General features: G+C 40.6%; 1 protein-coding gene across 1 annotated transcript in view; it reads right to left on the bottom strand.

The window, feature by feature from the left end:
- LOC111144596 (coiled-coil domain containing 141) overlaps window positions 1-25,826 on the bottom strand; it is a 220,786-nt gene that overhangs the window by 45,563 nt on the left and 149,397 nt on the right. Inside the window, exons 8-11 of the mRNA XM_022498977.1 lie at window positions 22,522-22,694; window positions 9,535-9,676; window positions 7,681-7,800; window positions 5,809-6,000 (exon numbers count right to left, since the gene is read on the bottom strand). Of these exons, the coding sequence (XP_022354685.1) occupies window positions 5,809-6,000; window positions 7,681-7,800; window positions 9,535-9,676; window positions 22,522-22,694 (627 nt within the window). The remainder of the gene's footprint in view (window positions 1-5,808; window positions 6,001-7,680; window positions 7,801-9,534; window positions 9,677-22,521; window positions 22,695-25,826) is intronic.

The raw sequence follows: 25,826 nt of genomic DNA on the forward strand, positions 1-25,826 counted from the left end.
AGAATTCTTTAAGTTATTATTGAATATTGTCAATTTACTAAAAAAACATGAAAATCTGTTTAGGTTGTCGACATATAGGACTACCCCTCAGTAGCAAATTAAGCTGACAAGTTTGTTACCCGTAAGATCTCATTACCATAAGCAAAACCATATTTATGTATTACATATGTGCATGTTTTGCAACTGGGGACAATTTGCGTCAAAGACCAGTGTGGTTCCCTTTAAAGCTGAGTTTTATAATTCAGAAGGAAGATACACACACACACACACACACACACACAACCAGGGAATACAAATCAGAAAGAAGGAAATGTAAGCCAGTACAAATTATTTGTAATTATTAATCACAATTTCCTTCTAATCAGTGATAAACCAGAATAAAAAAGCACAAACAATTACTAGTATTACTAGTAAGTATTACTAGTATTACTGCAAGTATTAATATTAAGCTGCCTCACTAAGCTTGTCTTACTGAGATATAATACTTTGCCTGCCTAAAATTATATTTTCTCATTTGCTAACCAATACTAGCAGCACTAGATTATTTTAAATCACTCTCTTTGATCAGAGCTTATATAAAATCAAATGCACCTATAGAACTGTAAGGACCTGTTGAGAAACTGTCCCTGCTCCCCTTCCCCCAGGGGATTTACTTGGAGACAAGTCCCGGAAACCAGCTTCAGGGAACAAAGCCCAGATACAAAGGTGGGTCAGGCCAGGTGGAGACATCCGATCAGTGGGGGGGATGCATATTGTCTCCCTGGTTACCAAGGAGTATGGGCCCCACCCTTTGGGCGCCAATCCCAATCAAGGTGTAATAGGCTGATTCAAATGTCTACTAGGGTCAATTGTAACTGAATTGGTCACCTAGCATCACTGTGGAGTTTCCTGTGTGTGTTACAATCTCATTGGCCACCTGTGCGTGGCCAAGCCCGACCGCATGGCCTTTGCCCTTAAAAGCTAGTCTGTGAAACAGAGAAGGGTCGCCCTCTCTTGTAAGAGGTGCGTCCCCGAATGTTCGGTGAGATTCTTGATGCTTGGCGTGAAATAAAGCTTTGCTTGACCTTCGCTTTGTATCAGTCTTGCTCCTTTAATCACGGACCCATTATTGGGGCATAACAGAACTATAGATTAACATGTAATTGGGTAATGTAAAAATAGTAGAAAAATTCTGACACAAGCCTTTATGCATTTTGAGTAATAGTTAATGGTTAATAGAACAAGACTCAAAGAGCTCGTAACTACCAAAAGCAATCTAAACAAGGTGAGAAATTTCAGGCAATGGTTAGTCACCATATTTTAAAGATATCAACATCATTCATCATTTAAGGGAACCTAATAGATGGACCTGCAAATGGTGCTCAGAAACAGAAGTTCTATCCTCATTTCCCATTTTCCATTTATTCATGGTTCTGTCTTGCTGATGCTTGTTTCCTCAGCCTAGAATGCGCTTTCCACAATTTTCTGTTGCTACTTATCCTTCCTAAACTAGTGAAAATGCTACCTCCTCCATAGAGGCTCCTAAGATTCCCCACGAAGCATTAAGCATTCATTTCCTTGGGTTCCCAAAGACAGTTCTGGGGGAAAAAGAACCATAAGCAAATTATCGCAACACAAAGCTAAGTATAAGCACAGTGTTATACGCCTGCTGAGAAGGGACCACAAAGTCTACGTGGAGTAAATAGGGAAGAATTTAGGAAAGGAAGTGACCTTTGATCTGTGTCTTTCAGAATTGTCCAGAGTGAAAAGCAGTAGAAGAGGATCCCAGACGGAAGGGTTAACAAGTGTGAAAACTCTGGCTGGTTCAGAGCGCAATAAAATATCTTAGGTTGAGCGAAGCTGAGGTTACAGGAGCTGAGCGGTTAAGAAAGAAGCTAGAGGGATCACAGCGCCTGGTAAAGCTGGCCAGCAGGTTTCAACTTGTTTTCTATCTTAACCAACAGGATGTGATGGATTCTCATTAGTTTGAAACAACTGATAGCTGTCACAATAGTTCAGAATCAGCATGACAACTATCAGCATTTCTGGGGGGGCGGGTGTACCTACAGGCTGGGGTGTCAATCTGATGGGCTGTCAGTTTTGTGCAACTCTCAAAACATAAATTTTAATTCATCCTCCTACTCCAATGGCTCAAAGAAGCCTTCAGTACAAGTGAGAAGGACGCCATGTATAGGAATTCCCTTGAATCTGTACTGGTTTAGTTTATGCTATAAGGGAATTAATGATAAACTTTAATACTTCATCCATTTTGGGGGAAATATAATTTGAAAAAAAGTTATTTATAATTTGAAAAAATTTATAATTTGAAATTTATAATTTGAAAAAAAATTTATTTATAATTTGTTTTACAAATTACATTTGTCATATTACCCTAATGTCAGGAGGCAACATGATCAGATTTGCTTTAGAATGACCATTTATCGTCAGGAGTGAAGTGGAGAATTATGGGAAGCGGAACAGGCAAAAGACAACTTCTTTAAGCTGAGCAAGAGATGGTGAGGGCTTGAACCGAGGAAGCGGTGGTTCAGGTGGAGGGGAAGGAGAATTCAGAAATCTTTAAGGTTGTCCCTATAGATAAACAAAGGATAGCATGGCCTTTGAATCAGGAAAAGCCAAAAGGCAGGAGACTGGGGATAAACTTCAGCTTTGACATTTACTAGCTGCTTGATCACCTAACTTCTCAGAGTCTCAGTTTCCCTCATTTGTGAAAGAGCGATAATAGTAACTAAACAGAGAGGTGTTATAAGGATTAAACGAAATCAGGAATGAGGACACTTGGGTGGCTCAGTTGGTTACACATCTGCCTTTGGTTCAGGTCATGATCCCAGGGTCCTGTGACTGACCCCACCTCAGCCTCCTCACTCAGCAGGGAGTCTGCTTCTCCCTCCCCCTTTTACCTCCTCCCTCCCTGCTTGTTCTCTCTCTCTCTCACTTCTGAATAAGTGAATAAAATCTTTAAATAAAGACATATAATCAGGAATGAAAAGCATGGGACCTCGTACAAAGTTAAGTGCTCATTGGGAGAGGTCTTGGAAAAGACTCTGAAGCTTCTACATAGGCCTTCTGAAAACTGATGGGGTCATTAAGACACAGAAGAACACGTTTGACAAACAGATAACTGGTTGTGTTTTGTTGAAGTTCAGGAATCTCCAGGATATATAGGGAATTAGTATGATGGGAAGTTGAAAGCACTGATCTAGGGCTTCGAAGAGTGGGGGCTGAGGAGCCATTTGAGTTATTGGTGAATTAAAACCACACGTAGGGGTGTGATTTTGTATAGAAAGTGTACAGAATGTCCAAAAGGGAGCACAGACAAGAGCTCCAAGACCCATCACACCTCAGAAACAGAAATCTAAGTGAGGGAAAAGGAGAAGGAACAGATAAAGAAGTAGACAAGATGCGAGATGATGCCTCTTATGTGGATATCCAAATAAGGTACGTCTACAGAGGCAGAAAGCATTTCCGAGCTTGCCTGAGGCTGGAGAGTGGAAGCCAGGACTGACTAAAACTATGCAGCAGGCCCCTATTTGGGGTGACGGAAATATACTAACATTGGAGTGCAGTGATGCCCGCACGGCTCTATAAATACACTAAAACTCCTCACACTCTAAAATAGGGGAATTTTATCCTACATAAATCATACTGCGACAAATCTGCCTTTTAAAAAGTCACGGGAGGTAAGAGCGAGACAGTTAAATAAATGTGGCAGAGAGATGAACAGGAATGAGGACTGAAAAAAATAAAGCATCTCATTTGTCCTCTAGCAAGTAGCTTATCGGAACACTTTTGATGGAGGGAAAAGGTGGCAAATGGCAGGACTGAAGAGGGAGCACACTAGAGGCAGTGGGGCGAGGCTTGGGGAGGACGGGCAAGCAGAGGCCAGAAGCAGCGTCTCCCTGTTCCGAGAGCGCAGGTGCAAAGGGAAGGACAGCTACAGAGCGGCAGCCTCGGTGAGGGTAACACCACCGGCCATGGCTGTACACCCACGAGAAGGAAGCAAGGGAAAAAGCAGATTGGAACAACTGGAGGATGGATCTAGCTGAAGTCGATTCGGAAGGACGCAGGCATGTGCAGGGAGGCACCGACTGCTGATTTGTGTTGTGCGCAAATAGAGGCTTCACGTTATTGGCAACTGGGGGATGCCACGTATCAATAGCTTTGCAAGTCGAAGGAGGCCAAGGGTTTTTTGTGTCACATGTATCAGTCACATACGAGGAAAGGGCGCTGGCTGAGATTTAGGGATGGAAACTGCGGTAAGACGTTTGAGAATTGCTACTGAATGGGCGCCAACAAGGGAACATACCGGAACCCCAGCAGTGGCAGAGACCCGTTCATTGTAACGGTGCCAGTCAGCACAACTGCATAATTTTCTGCAGGAGCATCTGAAAGCTGAATAAACAGAGTGTTGGATTGGCCTGGTATTGGGAACTGGCCGGGAGAGCAGGGTGGACAGCAAGGAGATGACGGCAGGGGGAGCGGGCTGGAGATGAATAACCAGGACCTGGGGAGGAAAGAAGGAAAGCCTGAAGGGGTCAGAGGGTGACGGACTGAGAGCACCGCCAGGTTGAGAAGGACAGAATGCTCCACAGAGAGGAGAGGCCAGGGAGGGTGGAAGGACATGAGGTCCTTCTGAGAAAGTGTTTCTTGCAAAGCTAAGGTCCAGCACTAGAGAGACTCTTGGTCCCAAAGACCAGAGCGGGCATGGAAGTAGATGCTGAACTAGAAGCCAAGCAGGTGCATTTTTGGCAATGGTGACACAGAAAACAGCATTTCTTTGCACCTCGTCCACCATTTCAAGTTCTGACTAAAAATGTTCAGCAGGATAATCCTGTCAGTTGCAACACCGCTCCCAAACCACAAGGGTTCAGGACTAAGAAAAACTAAATAAAAGTTTAGGTGACTAAAGGTGGAGTAAAGATGTGGAACAGGAGGCAGTGATTACCTGAGATTTGCAGGGACTGGGCATGGCCTTCCTTCTGAGTGGGGAGAATTAAGAATATGAGGGAAGGAGAGCTGACAGGGGAGACTGTGCTTAAGCAGGACACTTGGCGGGGGGATGGGGGTGGCGGGAAGGGTGCCAGTGGGAGGGTCGGGGTGAGAAAACAGAATTCCAGCATGCTCCTTAACTTTGGTTGGCTTTACCTGGAAGTTGACCGTAGGTTCTACCTTGCACTAGGCCAGTGCCCGCCTCCCTGAGAGCTGGGGAGTGTGCCTGCTCCTAGGTGGTGTCCTAGCCCTTTTCATTACTCTCTCAGAGACTGGGATCTCTGAAAGATGGTCGTAGTCTATGAATCGTAGTCTACGAGAGGGAATTTCACAGATTCTCTAGTACAACCCTGTCAAGATAGGGCCTCAGAAGACACTCTCTGAGGTAAACTTGTTAAAAGGCATCAAACAAGACAGATCTGAGATGACCCAAAAGCCTGTAATTTTTTATTCTGTGTATGTATTTTAAAAGAATCGTAGTAATTGTTGAGTATTCAGAGAGATCCATAGTGAAAAGTGACTTATTTTTAAATGCTTTTGTTCTATGTTTAGGATATTGTAAATGCTTGTAGGCCACAGTAAAGAGCGTTCCAACACAACCATCTTGCTTATTTGTGAATATATCTACACCTAACAATCGCCTTATTTTTTAGGAAAACAACCTACTCTTTGGGTCCTTGGGTGGTGCCTTGGGCCAGTGAATGAGTACACGCATGGGAGTGGAGGATACGGGACTACCCAGCAGGGCTTCTATCCCCAGAGAAAGCGGGAAGAAGGGCAGAGGTCACCTTGCTGAAGAAGGTCAGTGTGTAGGCACCATACCTCTTCTGAGGACTTTAGAAATGCCACATAAGACTGCAGGACTTGTGACCTGGAGCTGATGTTTTGGCCAAGTATTTTTAATTCTTCCTCTAACCATTTAGCTTTAGAAGAAAGCAATGCCACTTCGTCAGGTTCAAATTCATTTTTCTCTGTCATAAGCTTTGCAGCTGTTTCTAATTCATGTGCTGTCTCCTGTGAAAGCAAAGCACAGGGGGTCAGAAGCTGACAGGGGAATCATGAACATTCACATTTCATTACCTTCTGTACATCCATCTATTACGATTATTAATTGAACTTGTACCAGAACTCTCCTCAGTGAAAGAAAGGCACAACTTTCAAAACTTAAAAAAAAAAAAAAAGTTATCTTAAAATGAAAACCATCTCAAATTATTCTATCACTCTATCAGCTCTGCTTTTCATTTGGAGCATTCTATTTTTTGTGTCACAAAGAGAGGACAGGCTGTTTGGTATGAAATGTTATAAAACAAAATGGCAGAAATGTTTTAAGTAAGTTAGTTATACATGAGGATTGCTTTATGAAATTTAACAATAGCTCTAGCAAATTCTTAAGCTAATTTTGTTATATAAGAGATGGCAAGTTTATAGAAATTGTTTACTCCTTGTTTAATTTATTAAAAAATGGCATGTCACTTCTGCAGTCTTACTTAAATCTTTGTCTAGAAGGGTTTTTGAACAAGGGTAGGGGAAATGTTACACACGAAATCTAAACAGCCCACAGGGTTGCTCTTCTGGGTTTTCTTTTGAGTGCAATTTCTGTCAAGTAAAATCTCATGGATTGAATGGATAAGCAGGTACGGTAGGCATTATATCTACAATTGCCACAGAAAGAGCCATGTAGAATTTTATGTGAGGCTGAGCTAGGAATCAAGCAAAAATGAAAGAAAAAAGCTTCCTTGTCATTTGCAGCAAGAAGGAATCGCTTCCCTGCTTGTGTTTAATATGCTTCCCAAGTACTCCACTGAATGAAGCTAATTTTCATTTCCAAGTGTTGCTTCCAGATAGCACTCTGGGTAGGAGGAAGCAGAGGAGTTTCTCCCCTTGCCATTTCCTCCCTCTTTCTAAAATTCTTAAAATTTAAAAAAAAATTGAATTCAGACATATGTTTTATTTTAAACATTTGAAATAATGAGTTTTTTAAAATTCCATTTAAAAAAAATCAGTTTGTGAGTTCCCAAACATGAAGGAGGTCTTCTGGCTGAGGACTGAGAGAATAAGAAGGCTGTTGCCTACAGACTTGGGTGAGCCTGGAGAGGTGCTAGACTCACCTTTCTGAACATCTACTGGGGCCGGCTGGGGCTCAGTGTGGACGTGGAGCTACTAGCAGGAATATATTCGAACCTAAGTCCCAGGGGAAAGAGGTGAAAAGGAGCTAGAGAAGGTGCTGAGAAGAGGAGGGTATTTTCTAACCCTTAACATGGGGCTTGAGACAAGATTGTGTTTTTATTTGCTTCCTGGAATCTTGCATTAATGCATGTTGCTTCTGGGAAATTTTCTTTTGTAAGTTACTCTAGCAGAAAATCACAAATGGTCTTAGAAAAGCACTCTCTCTGAGTCCTGTGGCATCCCAAAAGGAGTTGTTAACATCTCCCCAGTGAGGAAAAGGGGCCAAATGAGTGTTTAATATCAGGTTACAAAGTTTCAGTGAGCTCAAACACCCTAAAAAATGCACATACAAGTATAAATAATTTAGATACACATAATAGAAGTTTTAAGTCATTATTTACCACAAATATTACTTTAGAATTGCAACCTTCAAGAGAGCTAGCATTAAGTTCTATAGCCACTGAATATAAGGAAAATAAGTCATATTTACAAAATCATAACCACAATAATAATTCCTATTTAATTTACCTTAGCTTGCATATCTAGTTCCAAGTATTTACTCAAAATCTTCCCTGATTCAGAAAGGCTGGAACCGACATCCATTGCATTGGAAAGTACTGGACTGATTTTCTGAATTGACATTTCCACCTTTAGCAATAAAGAATACATTGCAGTCTTAGTAATATGTACTTGCACACATGTTTGCCTATGTATAGAAAATATAAATACTACTCTCTCCATTCCCATTGTACTTTAAATGGATATACCAATTTTCATCTAAAAATAATTTTAAATATTTTGGAATGTCATGGTTAAATTAATAATGTTGCTCTTCATATGAGGTAATACTACTGACCCACGAAGAGAGAGTATATGTTTAAAGATATATATTTATAAACAGACACATACTTTATTAATAACAATGAGATATAAACAATCACCCATACCTTCTAAGACTTTATCACCTATATTGCCTAGAAAGGAGAATGTACCTGCTAACACATCAGCAGAGATGAATTTATCTGATTAATTAACTCACAATCGCCCACTGTAAGTTGAAGGCGGCCCAGTTTACAGGCACATCATGAAGTAAAGGTCCAAAGCCTGGGTATTAAATCACCTGCAGGGCTGCTATATTTAGGGACCCTGGGGCAGTACCGAACCCTGTACATGTGACATTAAAACACGGGGACACACGTGGGCCTTGTTATTGATGAATGCCAGGGACTATGATTTGATTTTTAGTACACACAAATCAATGGAAAAGTAATCTCTAAAGGATTCTATAACATCCAAGTTACGCTCTTCGTCTCCTGGCTCTCACCAGAGTCCATACTTTCCAGAGTCAAGTTGAGTCTGAACTGGCAGTCAGACAAGGAGCAACAGTTGTCTGAGTTCCTATGGTGTTGTCCACCACCACCAAATTAGCTTGAGTCTCAAACTCCAGGGAATGTGGCACCGCAGCTGCTGCCTTATTTGGAATCTCCCTGGACCCAGGCTTCAGAACAAGTCTCAAATTCCCAAGTTTCTGGATCAATAACAGGTGGGAAGGCAATGTGGATAGAGATGTGGTTATTTCATGTCCTCTCCTGTGAAGTCTGCTAATTCTCGTCATTTAAGTCAGGCATATGAGCCCACTGTATCAGATGAAGACATCATTGAAAATCTGAGACCCAGCAGGGGCATCAAGGTTCATTAGCATTAAAGTCACTGAGATAGATTTTGCTGTATATCCCAGCTACAGATAAGCTATTTTTTATTTAGCCGAATAGCAGCTGCTTGGTTTTATTCCTCTTTGAAAATAGGAAATAAATTTCTCCCGTACGGATTCATTGTATCCACTTTGCAGAAAGAGGATTTTCATAAGTGTGTTTTTATTCAGAATGACCACGTCCTTTGTGCCAACCTCCTTTAATAGAGTACGATAATGACAATTTAGCCCTGAAAATCCCTACAACATCATTTTCAGTATTTACATGCCATCCTCATACTGTATGATACCACGTTAACTGAAATTTGTGCCTACCGGAACCAGGCACAGACCCACATAAAACAAGGACCCAGTCCCAGTATGCACACGGTTCAATTCTGTACAAAGCAAGAACTGCTTCTGTGTGTGCGTGTTCAGGGCTGGCTGGTGGGGTAGGTAGGATTACACAGCATGTTTTCGCAACCTGGGACAGGAATGGTTGCTGAGCAAGAGTGAACTGTAACTCCTGTTGTTCAATGATAAACCCTAATGTGGAAACTAAGAGAAGCCAAAGGAGACGCACCACTGTTCTCCCACCATCCCCTGCGCTGCAGGTGCTGTGCCGTCTGGTATCACTAAGCAAGGAGCTGCATCTAAGTAGTAGCCAACAGAGGACACATTTAAGAGACTACCTTCTTGAGGTGGCCCTCCACCGAGGCAATTAACTGCTGTTTCTTAAGAGCAAATTCTTTGTGCGCTGAACACTGTTGGGTCAGTTGGTCCACTCGTCTCTGAATGCATCGCATCATCTCATGGACTCCACCTACCCGAGAGCTGAATGGAACAAGTCAGCTGTTAGTTCACTCTGCCCTGATAGAGAAGCCCCAGAAACAGGGAACATTTCAAACTGGATCTGTTCTTTCATGATAGGGATGAGTCACTAGAAGTTATCAAGCTTCAGGCTTTGGGATAACAGAAGTTGAGTAGCACCAAATTATGTTCCCTTGTTGAAATCAGTCAGTCCTAAGGGAAAAGATGAGTTACGGGTTTTTGCAAACAGGTCTAGTCTTCTTTTCTAAAGGTTTACTTTTTAATATTTCTCTAAGATATTTTGAGAACCCTATGGCAAAAAGCACAGTATGTTTGCCAAACGTTTTCCTGGGGGTGTGATTTAAAAGCTTCATTTTTCTAAAGATGCTCTTTGAATAGAAATGTGGATCAGCCAATTAACAAACCATTTACTAATCCAACAGGGCAAAATATTTATGTAACACTAAGTTTCTTGTTCTCGATGATGACGAATGCTCAAGGCTATACTCATTAAGTGAAAACCAAGTTATCACCAACAATTGGGAATCTAATGTACTTGTTCATAAAAAAAGAGACCAAGCCTCACATTGTCATTTTTCACCTGTCATGAGAAAGAGAAAAGTGACATGAAAGCTCATAAAATGCACATGCCTTTAGAACAACAAATGACCTTAGAGTCAGATCCCATTTGCTCTGGTCTAAAGATAAATTAGCAAGTTTCCTACCCATGTCCAATGTAGGCCCATCAGCCTTGCAAGACAATGAAGGGAGGCTGCTGGTGGAAAGAGCACCTTTTAATTTGTCCACCTACCCCTAAGACAGAGCCTCTGCTACTACATAAGAAATTGAAGCCTTCTATTTTACGTCAGTCATTTCCTCAAACACTAATAAAGATTAACATGATAACTCTGAAATTTAATTACCCAGAGGTAAAAAAGATCTTGGAGTGAGGTATAGATTTCAGTAATTTTACCTCAAATAATTAATTTATGACTCTGTAAAAATGAATTTAATTAGTAATGAAATGAGGGCAAGATCCCATATGACTGAGAGGTAAAGTAACTTCACAGGAATGACAATAAAGCTGCCAAAGGGGTGAGAGTTCATCAGGCAGCTTGATAATCTTGTTGGATGTGCGTGGGATTTGTGTGTGTCCTGTGGGTACCACTGGCAACCGTATTTTGGTTAGGTTTTAGACTTTGGGACATTATATACTAAAAAAAACACTTAAAAGTCCAGTTGTCCTATGTATTTTAAGTTCCAGGTTCTCTGTAGAATATGCAAATCTGGAATGAGAAGGTCCAGTAACAAAGAAAGTGAAGTAGCTGCAATGTGGAAAGAAGATACAGAGAGCAGTTAGGGAAAGTAAACGTTTTCTAAAAACAATGACTGAGTGCTACTGTGGAAAGGCAGCATTTTTAATGTTTTAAATAGTCTCTTTTCTAATTCTCATTACTACCCTATCATCTGGGTGTAATTGTTATCTCCATTTTGCAGATGAGTAAACTGAGGAACGAAAAAGCTCAGTAACTTGCCCGGGTCACCATTACTAAGTAGCAGACCTGGGATTTGACCCTGTTCATCTGAGCTCAGAGTCCACATTCTTGACACATCAAGGGATGAGAGGGTATTCGTCCTCTAAGTTTTCACCCTCACTGGAGCTGACTGTTAATGGAACAGATTACCCAGGCTGGCATGTTCTTTTGACATTGGCTGGCTTCTAGAAAGCAATATCTGCCTGTAGTTTGCAAAGTGGCCACTAGAGGGATACTTGTCCAAGTTCATGTTTTAAAGGACCCTTCAGGCAGAGAAAAGTAATGGGGAAACAAAACCAGATCAAGCATTCCTTTTGTGAAAATACTGCTTTATAGCAACATACAATTTTTAATTTAGATGAATTACAACCAAGCAAATTCAATCTCTCTGTTTTTGGAAGGATGATTCCTTTTCAATTTTTCAATGACCCAGGAAGTTGGGTTTCATTTTGTGGGGATCTGTGCCTTATCATATAGATCTCATTGTAAATTCTTTTTTTTTTTTTTTTTTAGGGGGCACTGGAGAGGCATAGGGTGAGGGAAAAAGGGGATAATGGACTCCAATGCAGGGCTTAATCTCACAACCCTGAGATCATGATCCCAGCCAAAATCAAGAGTCAGGTGCTTAACCCCCTGAGCCACCCAAGTGCCACACATCACAAATTATTTAAGGGAAAGGACCACATGCTTTTCATCCATATATCCTCTGTAGCTCTGAGCACATAGACTTGTTAGTGGATCAATGCATATTTTCAAACTAAATAAAATATACTTTAATCAAAATTTAAGGGAAAAAAGATATAGATTTAAGAAGAAGAACATATGCAGAGACTTACTGTATAAAAATGTCACTAGTGGGGCGCCTGGGTGGCTCAGTGGATTAAAACCTCTGCCTTTGGCTCAGGTCATGATCCCAGGGTCCTGGAATCGAGCCCTGCATGGGGATCTCTGCCCAGAGGGGAGCCTGCTTTCCCCCCCTCTCTGCCTGCCTCTCTGCCTACTTGTGACCTCTGTCTGTCAAATAAATAAATAAAAATCTTTTTAAAAATGTCACTAGTAAAGTGTCTAATAGTTTTTAAACAACGATGACTTTGGCCTTTGCTTACTTACAGAAGTTTTAAGCTATCCAAAGTGACGGATTTGTTATTGGATGTTTGATATTTATCATTAAGTTGAGTGACTTCCTCTATTTAATGCCTCAGGGGGCTTCCTGAATGGCCTTGTTTGGCTGTGCGTTATTGACTGTCCAGGGTATGCTCTACACTCTTACTTGTGGCTTAGGCCCCTTCCTAGGTACAAGGAGTTCTGAATTACCTTACTTACCACAGCCAGCTCTGGTTTTCCTTTCCTGGTGTCAGCTAGATCATGTGTCTGATCAGGCAATAATCTCTTTCCTCTCCCTGATTCCCAATGGGCATATATATGTCACACCTCTAACCCTAGGGCCACTCCCTCCTTCCCTCAGTTCTGTCTTACTAAAGAACCTAATGAGCAGGTTACAACAAGCTCTGATTAGTTTCAGTTAGAAACATTAAACACTAATTCTAGACTTTTCTTTTGAACATTCCAGAACATTTTAAAACATGCATAGCATGCATATTGGCAATTTTCTCAGAGCCTGAAAAGCAGATGGTTTGATCAAAGGAAAAATATGATCTCACTCTCTGCCAGCAATTCTTACATGAACTGAAAATAAATTACTAGAATTCCATCAGTCACTCAGGAATGAGTCTTATTCCTTCCCAGGAGTGGTACTGAATGATAGAGCAAGAACGGAGGGCAGGTAACAGAACTTGGTTGGAAGACATGCCCTGTCATGTCGCGCTCACTCTGAGGCCACCTGCTCACTTACCACCTCACTGGGTGGGAGAAGGACTAAGGGCAGACTTCTGAGTCTAACAAACTGTGGCTCTACAATTTGCACTGCATACACTGATTGACCTTTAGGTTTTCTCTGTAAGAATGGATTAGAGGGTGCCTGTTTGTGGCATGGACATGAAGTACACTAGATTATTCCTGATGTGGACTTTGACTTTCCCAAGCATCACAGATACTCAGAAATGACAGACTGTGTGGGCTTCTTCAGACATTCGTTAGAAACTCCATCGTGGAGCATTTTCTCCCCTACTCACTGAACCAATTAGAGGAGAGGGAAGGGGGAAGAAAAATGCTTGACTTTTTTTTTTTTTTTTTTTCTAAAGAGCAGAGACATATTGACTCCTGGCTCAAAAATAGACGGTTCTATTTGTTGAACAGAAGCAGTTGCCCCATCTCTGCATCTGTTGCAAATTGAGGCTGGGGGAAGGGAGCAAATCCCAATGTTAATGTGTTCTAATGATTCTTTCCGGAGGACAGCAAGTTGCTTTCAAACCTTTCATAAATTACTATTGGCAGCCCATCTGGATTAGGAGCTGAACCAGATGGTAAGCACTTGACAGCTTACTCTCTCATCCGAAGGAATCAGCTGATCATAGTTTTCTTTTGGTCTGTGAACAAATCAGACTCTGAAAATGGAAAAAAAATATTTTCTTTATCTTTAGCTTGCTGCTTCTTTTGACAGGGACCCAAACAGTGTCCCTTCATGTTTATGATCTTTATTTTGGAGGAAATAATGGCTACTGTCTAGTTTTCATCCCTACTTTGAAAAAAGTGCCACTCATACTGTAAAAGTGAAATGCATGTTTTTACCATTTTTCCCTCTGACTTACGTTAGTCATGTTGTGAATGCCTCACTACCAAAAAGTAGTAAGTGGGGCTGAAGCTACGGGTGTCCTGGGTTCTGGTCCAGATGCATGGCAGAGATAGGCACAAGCTCCCCAGGAAAATCTGTCCTGCGCAAAGGGTACCATAGCCAGGATTCTACCTGAAGTCAGTAACAGGGAGGGCGTTCTCCCTCCTTGTAAAAGGAGGTTGGAAAACACTATCGCCAACTGGTGCAGGGGCCAAGAAATCAGACCCATCAGGGCAGCGGAGAATCAGCCCCACCACCTACTGCATCTCTGAGAGCCACAGCACCTCCACGAGTAACTCTGACCAGACAATACAAGCTGGACAGAGGTCACGGAACACGGAATTCAGGGGGAAGTCATGTCAAAGTCGTTAAGGAGGAAAGAGTCAAGAGCAGAGTACAAAGCAGAGAAAATAAGCAAAGAACAAACACCTCCCACTCCAGATGAGAGTGCAACCTAGAATTTCAAAACACACAAGGCATATAAATCCTAACAAAAGACAAGTCAACAATCAAGAGATAAATGTCCTCTACCTGAAACAAAAGAAAGCCGGAAAGCCAAGTGGAGCAATCTGAAATGACCTTTACATAAACACACCTGAGGTCATTAGAAAGACAAAGAAAAAAAAAAACCAACACCCATCATCAAAGAATAAGAAACTCTGAAACAAAGACAGTCAGAAATAAAACAAAAATAGATATAAAAAATGAGTTAGAAATCTCAGAAATGAAATCAATATGGTTATGAAAGCTAGGGAAAAAAAAAAAAAAACAACCAAAGAGAAAACCAGCGTGAGGGACTCCCTGAGGCAACAGGGCGGAGAGCTGACGGAATGACAAGTCAGGACGGCAGTTCAGAGTTCTGGGAGGCAGACCCAGACGCTCCAACATTCTCCACCGGGAGTTAAAGAAGAAAAAAGAGAGAACAACGGAAAATCAATATTTAAAGACATAATCCCTGAAAATCTTCCATGATTGGTGACAGAAATCCTCAGATAAAAGGGACACAGAAGAACTAAACAGACCAATATTCTCTTTTAAGATAATTTGGAAAATATAAAATTACATTTTAATGTATTCCTTCCAGAAAAGTTTTTCTCTTTGCAGTCCTTTTCTCCCTCCAAAGTTAGAATGGTGCTATCTACACAATTTGGATCCTCACGTTATATGGTGAGGATACTGTGTCTTCAAAGAATCCTCAGAAACACACTTTTCATATTGGCTTAGAATATTCCACAGTGTGTCTGCCTTGAAACTATTCAAACATTTCCCTATTTGAAATAGTCAAATAGGGGGGACTATTTAGGTGGTTTTCAGGTTTGCCCTATTATAAACAGCACTGTGATGAGCATTTTATTCATAAATAGGCCCACTCACTTCTCTCCCTCTCTCTTTTCTGGTTTTTTGTTTGTGTGCTTTTCTCTCTAATCGGAGAGAACTCCTCTAGAGTCATCCAGCGCACAGATTTCTGCCCCTAAAGTCAGCCTTCCTCTCCAGACTGCAGCTCCAGATCTTTCTTACTCTGGGATGCTTTCTACTTCACATAATCCACATCATAAATGAATACATTCACATTGGAGTGCGTGACTCCTGGATATTTCACAAGAACCTAATCTGATTACGCCTAGTTTTAAGGGAAAGTCTGAACTTTGCATGTTTTCCATACTAACAGTTTCAGAATTATAAAAGCCTGTACAATGTTACCAGGCTCAGATTGTAGTTAGGACATTTACTCAATCTCTAAAAAGAACAATATACACTTGAAAATATTTGGAAAATGGCTGAGTTGACTTTGTAATATCCTAAATTTTGGTATCTGACATTTACCCTCTAAATGCATCTTCAAACTTTTTTTTTTTTAAAGATTTATTTTTTTATTTGACAGACAGAGAGCACAAGTAGGCAGAGAGGCAGGCAGAGAGAGAGGAGGAAGCAGGCTCCCCGCTGAGCAAAGAGCCCGATGTGGGGCTCGATCCCAGGACCCTGGGATCATGACCTGAGCCGAAGGCAGAGGCTTTAACCCACTGAACCACCCAGGCGCCCCACTTTTTTTTTTTTTTTTAAGTTATTTTAAGTCCTTAAATGCCCAGCAGAACTCCATTATGCATCCATAGATAACTCTATCAGGCGAAGGAAATTTCTGTCTTCGTTTCTTTGTTTTGTTGGAGGGTGGGGATTGTTTCTGTTTGTTTTTCAAATAGGATCTTTTAAAAATATTTTCACTATGATAAAAGCTTTCTTTTAATATTGTACCAGCACCATCACATTTCAAATGAAGCTGCTACTTTATAAATACTAAGATAAGGAACATAAAAAAAGGTTTCCCACCTGGTTGAGCTTGAAGGCTGATCTCAAAACAATGTCATGAGTTAGAAGAAGAGGGGACATTGTTACAAGTCAAACAACTAGGGAATGATTCAGAACACCACAGAATGCAGAGTGACTCCATGAGACAGAGCTGACCAATACAAAGGAATTCAAAACTATTGTATGGTAGTTATTGATTTTATTCATCCTGGCTAGATGTAGAGCCTTCATCCAACTTAGATTATTCAACTCAACAATGGCCTTCTTAAATCCTTCATTTGACCTATCCTGATCATAGAAGCTAGGGACTGTGTCTTCCTTCTGTGAAGAGATGGCCTCAACACCCACTGCCCCCATGGCTTCCTCGTCCGGGAGCACACTCCCTTGTTGTGTCATTCCTTGAGTAGCCGTTAGGAAGGTTCTGGAGATTCGGGGCCAGGTTTATATATCTTTGACTACCCTAGAAGCCTGGTGCTGCTATGTCACTTGTGATGCTTATTCATAGGTTCAGTAACTTTTTAAATAAACTAAAAGAGAGAAAAAATTTGCAGGGAAGGGGAGACTTGATTGACTCTTACAGATAGAGTACATTTTAAGTGTGCCAGAATTTAAAAGAAAAAGAATCCATGTGACCTTGTTATTGATTAAAGCGGAATGAAAGGAATAGACAGAGAGCTAGCCAGCTAACATAGTGGATCAGACCTGCATTCCAGGACTCACTTCACCTCTTACTACCCTGTGACAGGTAGTCGGGAAAGTGATTGAACCTCTCTGTGCCCTAGCTTCCTCATCTGCAAAACAGAGGCAAGGATGATAGTAGTTCCCATAGGACAGGGTCGTTTTAAGGACTACAGTTTTTTAATGTGTGTAAAGCACACGTGTTTGCCATTTTCGCCAATGAGTGTTTAAATAGTCCAGCCTGCACCTACTCGATCTTGTCTTCCGCTCCTCTCTCCTGTCACCTTCTCCTCCAGCCACCCTGCACTCCTTTCTGTTACATCTTTGCTGTTGTTCTGGGTCTACTCATCTCCCAGCTATGTGCATGGTAGCTCCTTCTCCTTGAAGAATCTTTCCCTGACTACAACGTCCACAGTGGCCCCCTCCCCACAGTGACTCTCTACCCCACTTCAATTTATAGTACTCATTGCTGCCCACGAGCATCTCATTTCCTGATTTAGCTGTTGGGTGGCTGTTTCTCTCCACTAGGATGTAAACAGCGTGAGGGCAGATGCTTCCCCTACTACATCAGATGCATGGGAACACCTGATTTATAAAAGATGCTCAATAATATTTTTTGGACTATATAAATGAATAAATAAATGAACATGTTCTGTCTAAAGTACATTACCATTCCCCTTATCAAACAACAGAAGTCGTGGTAGCCAACATAAATGAAAATTGTGAAAAAAGAATACAAAATCCCAATTAACTCCTGTTTTTATTTCTTTATAAAATATAAGAATATAAAGACTGACATTAAGTAAGTAATAATAAGTGTTAGATCAAAACAGACAATACTTAAGGTTAAACGACAGCCAACTATCAGGATGAGGTTCGTTAGCTTAAATTCACCAAAACAAGGTAAAACAAAAACTAGTCCAGTCTCTGATGCAAAGATAGAAATTGAGTCAACACTGAAGCAAGTTTACTTATAAATCTTAAGTTAATTTTAGCAAACAGAAAAAGGTGAATGGATATTGCACAAGATGGCATTGTATGTTTTTTAGTTCTGTATTGTTAGCTACCCAGAGAGAAATGAGGAGGTCCTTGATTTTGTCCAATTATGGAAAACTTCATCCTCATACAAAGTCTCCAACCCAGGATTCCAATCACCACAGCTTCCTGTGGTTGAAGGAATACATTGGCCTGTCTTCAGACGTGTTGCTCAAGGATGACGTCAAGCGGAGCTTCGGAAGTGGTGAGGGAGCGATGGAAGCCAGGAACTCCAACATCACTGTAAGTCTAAGTTTGACCATTATCAGATGCAGTAACTTGTGTCATAATTAAGTGCAAATGAATGCCCAAAAACATCTTTAAAATTAAAGTGTAGTTAGGTTAGATGACAGATATTATACTTTGAAAAGATGATAAATTATTTAGCAATGACTCAGAATTATCCCCCAATTACAGGGAGAAAATAGAAAAGCAAGGAAACACGTAAACAACCATTATTTATTTTGTGAGATTGTTCCAACTTCAAAGGTTTTTGATTCCAGGATAGAAAAACAGTGTGGATCTGTTCCTAATAAGGCAATAGTTACAGAAAAGTAACAACAAAGGTCTCAGATTTACTGGGAAGCATAGTCTCAGATAAATGTGAGCTTCTGAAGTCCTATTTTGTTGACTAACAAGGAAAAAAAAAGATCTAAACGCCTCTGAAATTCCTATGTGCCCCAATACTAAATTTTGCCTTTTATTACCTTAAAATAAATGCTTATCTCCCCTATTTCAAATATAACCTTCCCTAGTTTGTGAAAATGAATAGAATGTGGTGCAGCTCTATCGTGATTATTGAAACAACCATGTGACTCTTTGCATTTTGCTTTTAAAGTCCTTTGTAAGGAAGGTTTAAAAAAAAGTGAACTAATTGCTAAAAGTAGTGGTTTCATTCAATTAAAAAAACAAAAAACAAAAAACCCTCCATTTTACAGATGAGGAAACAGGTTCAGAAAAATTAAGTTTAAAAGTCATAGCATTGTTTTGGTCCTAAGAATGCATGAAATAGAACTCTTTTGGATCTAAATCTTAAGTTTCTTATCCACACCAGTTTTCAAATGTCTGATAATGGGGACCTTAGTCATTTGTAGCCTCGCAATGTGGCTGACATTCAGAAGCCTAGGACGCCATTGCAATGTTCAGGGACACGTTTATCCCCACTGCCAATGTTCTAAATTCCACCTTCACTCCAGCAGTGTCAGCAACTTGAAACCTCCTTCTTAGGTTCTGCTTCCCTCCTGTGGTGGTGACCCACACCATTGAACAGATGAGTCATTAGATGAGGAAAGGAAGCAAGTCTCAAATGTAATGCGTGGGATTGAGGTCCTTAGCTATGTGTGGCTTTAGTTTGCCACCAAGATTCTAATGCATTTCAATTCAGTTTTTAATGGGTTTCTATTTTACGTCTACCTTCTGAATCAAAAATGTCCTTTGCCAGGTAACAATTTCACTTTACCTTCAGTTCCTCCTGCAAAATGGAAAAATAGTATTGATTTGTAAAATACTGTGAAATCTTGGGGCAACCAAACACCTTGGAACTACTCTGAAAGCTCATATATCTAGGATGTTGACAGAAACTATACTGACAATAAGTATTATTTTTTAAATATAGTTACCTAACAATTTTAATTCAAGTTTCTTGAAACCATCCCTAACTATTGCTTCTGTTAAGACATAATCTGCAACCTAGAAAAGAAAAGAACTGTAGATGCCCTTTCATAAAACAACATATATACATATGTATAAATTCAGCCTAGAAAGAAGACGCAAAGAATGAAACTAGCTAAGTAAATAAACATGTCAACCATGACCAAGTGGGTGGCCAAAAGCAGTCACTAAAGCCCTGAATATAGAATATAATATAAAGTATAAGCACTTCCCCTCTAATATTTAAGTACTGAAGATGAAACATTACAAATTAGATCAAACAGGATAAAGTTTAAGAATGATAAACTGTGACCCCTTTCCAACTCTGGGAGCTAAGCATCAACACTGAATAGTGAACTTCGGTTTCTTTCAGAACTTCTTTCAGTTTCTGGCCAGGAGCAGGGACTAGATTTACCCTCATTCCTGAAACGACTAGAAGAATAGACGAAGTATATGAAACAATAGTTCTCAGACACTGGACAACATCAGCTTACTGCCTGAGAGGCAGTTTCCAGACCAAAGCACGGGGAGGTGGGACCAAAGGGAGCCCCAAGATCTTGCTGGGTTGAGGAGACAGGGCTCGTGCTTTGGGAGGCTGAGGCACCTGGAATTTCTGGGGCAGTGTACCAGAGACAGACTTCCAGGGATCAAGGGAAGGGTCTTGGGCTGCCTCCTGATCTACCCATGCATGAAAGGAAACCGCCCAAGGGCAAGGAAAGTACCACAAAAGTATCCTGAATGGAGTCTCTGTGCTTTGAGACTCACTTGCAAAACTGACAGAGGACCACTCCCCAAATTCCAACTGGAGACCTCACCAACTTAATCTAATCATCATGACTCAGCCCAGCGCCTGACATGTACCTTGAGTCCAGGCACCCACAGGAGCCTCTGCATAGTACAAGACACATGGACCTTTAAGCAGGGGAGAGGAGAAAGGAGAGTGCCCACACTTTGGGGCCCGACATGGATGTGCTGGGGCCCCTGGAGCAGCCAACACGCCATTACCTGATGTATGGCTTGGAGCGAAAGTAAAGAAACTTAGTAGCTACAGTTGTTAGTTTCCAAAAAGGGAGAATCATTTGCCCTTCTCATAGCTTCCGCTGTTTGGCTCCTGTTGGAAGACCCTGGATTATTTCTGATCTTGGCTTTAGAGTCCCATAGCAACCATTACAAGCCCTGGCTAAATATCTCTGTCCAGATGCAGACTGTCTTCTGAAGAGAAAGTTCCCTAAACCCAAACTTATCAAATCAACACTTTTTAACACATCTAAAATAGAGCAGGATGAAGATTTAAAGAGAAACAGAGTCTTTTAAAAGAGTAAAATAAATAAAGAGAAGTAAAGTTATTTTACCACATTTGACCTATTTAGTTATTCTTCAAATTTAATGTTTTTGAGTTTCAAGAAGATTGCTGATATGGAGGATAAATATGGGTCTACCTTATTTGCACAAATCTCTTTGGCTCCTTCTGTTAAAATGTAAGCCCCGCCTTCATTTCTTCCTAGATAATATATGTTCTACCATCTGCCCCAGCATCTCCCTTTTCTCTTCCAATCCTATTCTTTCTCATATGTTCCCACTGCATCCTCTTTCTGTTTCTCAAGGTCCTTCTCGCTCCTCATTTCCACCCAGATTTAAACCCACTATTGATACACTCACCAAATGTGCTCATAAAAACAACCTGTCCTAGCACACTAGTTAAGAACATTCGGTCTAGGGCCCATGTACTTGGTTTCAAACCTGGACACTGCCACTAACTGGTTATGTGACCTTTTGCGAGTTACTTGGTCTCTCGGTGTCTCAGTTATTTATAAAGGAGAACATTCATAGCTCAACGGTCCCTTTCTTATCTGCAGGGTTTTTTTTTTCTGTGGTTTCAGTTACCCATGATCAACCATGGTCCAGAAGATGATCCTCCTCCTGACATATCATCAGAAGGTCAGGAGCAGCCCAACACTATGTGACAATGCCTCTGTCATGCACCTCCCTTCATCTCACCATGCAGGCATTTATCATCTCACATCATCGCAACAAGAAAGGTGAATACACTATAGTAAGATATTTTGAGAACGAGAGAGAAATCACATTAACATAACTTTCATTACAGTGTATTGTTACAGTTGTTCTATTTAATTATTAGTAATCACTTCAATCTCTTACTATGCTTAATTTATAAAATAAACTTTATCACGTGTGTGTGTGTATGGAAAAGAAACATAGTGTGTGAGTGTGTGTGTGTGTGTGTGTGTGTGTGTGTGCGCGCTTTGGTCCTATCCGTGGGTTCAGCATCCACTGGGGGGACAAACTCCCTCCTGGATAATGGGGTCAGCTCTTGTGTGTCTTGTAGAGTTGCTGTGAGGATTAATGACAGAATGTTCCTAAGCCTCCTGGCACGGTGCCTCGGACATGGTGGACTCTTAATTTTTAAAAAAGTGAGCTATTGTTATTAGGACCTTTTATTTAGGATTTTACTGGGTGAGCCACCAAGGTCATAAATGAAAGGGAATTTAGTTTTTTTTTTTTTTTTTCCCCAGAAAGGAAAAAAGGAACAGGGTAGACTCAACGCTCATGAATTAAAAGGGAGAAAGAAACCCCACAGAGGTGCTGGGCTATGAAAAGCACTAAGAATTAAGCTCTGTTTTTTCTCTTGTCCTTTCTTTCTCCCCACCTCAGAAACTCATAGAGGGAAAAAAAAAAAAAGCTTTTGCTTTTGCATCTTCGGGTCCTCAGACTCAGAATATGGACTCACTTCTGGATGAGCAATGCTGTGTTCAGAATCACTGGTGACCAAAATTCAATAGATCCTTTTAAGCCATGTCATAATGCAGCAAGACATCAGAAGCAGAAAAAAAAATTGTGCAACTTATTTTTTTTTTAACCGGTTGTGGAAACTGTGAAAAAGTTGGTTACACTGAGGAAGAAATAGGCTTACTCACCTACAGGAGTCTACTTGGCTGATTAAGGCTTGTCCCTTTTGCAAAGCATCAGCTGTGCAGTCTTTAATTTCTCTGTGTAATTCCTCATGCCTCGCTGCCAAGACAGGCAGACTTAAACCCTCTGATTTAAGGAGCTTAAGGTAAGCTTCGACTCTCCCAAGTACATCAAATGCCTGCCAAAGAAAACATACTTTCATTTTCTGCTTTTCTAGCTTAAAATGTGTACATGAAATACTAGAGATTAAGCCAGCCTATTCAATTTATTAGTTTGATCATAACCAAAAACAACAATCTTAGTCTGAGAAAACAACTGTGTAGTTTTAAGGGTTCATTCAGGGAAACTGATCATAGCTTAGCTCAGCATAGATAAATGTCAACACCATGAAGTTACCAAAAGAGTTTACATTGAGAATGTATCTATACAACACAGTTACAACTGCATGGAATTTGAAGAGCCAGGCTTACTTTTCACACATTTTGCACTGTATACAAATAATGGATGATATATTTTAAAAATATTATGCAGACTTTCAAAACCTGAATGTCTCTGTGATGCTCTTAAAAGGAAATTGCCCAGTAAATTGTACTTTGAACCAGAATCATTATACAGAACTATTCAAGAATTACTCCTTGTCTTTCCAAGTATAAGACATTCTGCTGTTGCATCCAAGACACCCATCTGTCTACAAAGATTATAATTTGGTTCTGAAGCTGTGCAAAGACTAAGACCAAGGTAATATTTAGCTTTTGATATACAGAATGGATTGTGCAGAAAAAACATTGCCTTGCAAACCAAGATAGTGTCCTAAGAGAAGTTTTTGTTTTGTTTTGTTTTAATTCCTTTATTTTTGTCCTTTATTTAGCAGATCACAAACAGCCATGGGAGATTAAGGTTATGGAGTTAACAGAGAGTAGAGAGGAGCTATCCTCTTGTCCATTAAGGCTTAGCTAGCATTAAGATGGAGGAGTATATGATATGAAGGCAGTAAAAGAGGATGGGTACTATGAGGAAAACAGAAGGACAGCAAAGTACAGTGGTCTTCTTAGGTGTCCTGAGAGCACATTTCAGAACTTGGGCCTGGAGAGCAGGAGCTGAATTAGGTTGAAGAAAAGCTGCATGGCAAGGGAGTTCTTGCCATGTTGCCCTTTGGCACTCCCGGAGGAAGCCACCCAATGGGATGTTCCATACCATTCTGGAGAATACTCCTATGCCTGTAAGCCTGACGGCACCACAGTCAGCAGGGGCCTTGAAGTCTAGCCTTCCTGGACTGTTGGGTTGGAAGCCAGTGAACTTGGTAGGGGCCCACCAGGAGCAGTAAGAAGAGTGCACAGAAGACTTATGAGAAATGAAAGCGGATGGCTTCATGAGTCTAGTTACCACTGAGACCTGAAGAGGGAGGGAACACAGTTTAAGCCAAAGATAGAGGCAACAGCCGTAGAGCTGTGTGGAAGCTGGCTGCCATCTAAGGGAGTGAGTTTTAATGTCAGAATCTGAACTGGATAAAATTTGAATTTACAGATGAAGTCTCTCCAATGCTGTCCCATTACTTTTATGTTATTCTGTAGTCCTATCAATGTCCTCATGTCTCCTGAATCTGTTCTTTCTGATCACTAAAAATGTTTAAAATAAAAGCATTCCCCTTTATTTGGATGATAGGAATTAATAATATCAACTGCAGTTTAATGAGAACTAACTTGTGCTCCGTCTGTACTCTGTGTTTCATGATTACCTTCCATTCAGCCAACATGCATTTTGGGATGTCTGCTGAGTTTCAGGCACATTATCCTGAATGGCCCTAGATGAAAGTGAGAAATGACCTCCATTGTATGACAGGGGAAACTGAGTCTCAGATTAAATAAATTGCATAAAGTGATACTTCTACTAAGTGGCAGATTTGGTCTCTGTCCTTAATTTGCCTGGTCCTGAGACCCTGGCTCTTAAACCCTGGCCCATAGAACCATGTGGCAAAAGATTACCAGGGGAGGCTTAAGAAAGAAGCAGCTTTTCTGAGAAGTCTGTTCATCTTCAGTGGAAAAAGTGAGATTTTAAAACTTAACTTTTTATAAATAAGTGTCTACCTTTCCTTCTTATAGGTGAGAAAAGATACGGAGAAAGGCTAAGTGGTTTCTCTTACACTATATAGTACTGGAAAAGGAAAATAGTTTTATTAGAGAAACTTTGAACCTGAAGATTCTTCCTTATCTGATCCCCTTCTCTTTTTCTGCATTTGGCAACAAGAGCCAAATGTGTCAAGATGCTGATGCTAGAAAAGAGTATTTGAATTACTTTCTCAATCTTTCCATGACACATTGAAATACCACTTGGCAATAGTCACTATTTCTGGGATTTTGTTTTATATTTTAAATTTTTATTGCTTCTTTTGAATGAAGTGGAGTGTCATATTAATCAAAGTTTAGTTTTAAAGTTAGTGCCGAAAACAAAAATCTGGTGTAGTCAAAATTATCATGACCTCCCTTAAATCATGCTTAAAATTTATTGTATGTGAACCAGTGACTGTAGTAATATGATTCCCAATGAGGATGGGAGCCATTGAGCTAGACTAAAGGATGAAATAAAAGGAAAGTGTATACATGTAGATGTCCGGGCATTCACTTCTTTCTTCCCTTAAGATAATCCCCAGAATTCCTCATGGGAATGGTTGAAAGAACAGAGGATTCCAAAGTGCTTTTTCTTCTCCACATGTCTGACTCCACTCTGTTTTAGTATTAAGCCACTATAACCTTAATACATGTTTGTTGTTGTTTTGAGAATTAAAGAAGGAAAAAAAATATGAAAGGTAGGGCATGAGGATGGACATGGAGTAAGTACTCAGAAAATACTTTCTCACAATTACTCTAAAGCTTGATGGGACATATCTTTGAAAAGCTCCTGGCCTCTCCTCCTATGGCACCAGAGAACACTGCTACTCTCTTATACTTGGGCACTGGTCTCATCTTCATAGGAGTTAGATTCTAAAGCTGCATGAAGTGCATGTGTGAGGTGACTCTCCCCCCTTCCTGAACGTCATCATAGAAGTATGACATCTCAGTAATATGGGAATAAACTGAAGGGCTAAACAGTCACTAGAAAGAGGTGGTATATCAAGGACCAAAGTAACACATAACTTAATGTCAAAATAACCAAATTTTCTTCTAGAGCTTTTTTTCTCAAAAAGATCACAGTGTTTGGAAAGCACTGACTTATGGATTGCTCTATGTATCACACGTGATAGAGTCATGGCAGAAGAAAAGAGGTGAGTGGTTGCGCTCCTTCATTAGCTCAACAAATATATTTGCAAATAAGA

This window comes from Enhydra lutris, unplaced genomic scaffold (genome assembly GCF_002288905.1).
Source record: "Enhydra lutris kenyoni isolate GAN:26980312 unplaced genomic scaffold, ASM228890v2 scaffoldscaffold1, whole genome shotgun sequence".
Lineage (NCBI taxonomy): Eukaryota > Metazoa > Chordata > Mammalia > Carnivora > Mustelidae > Enhydra > Enhydra lutris.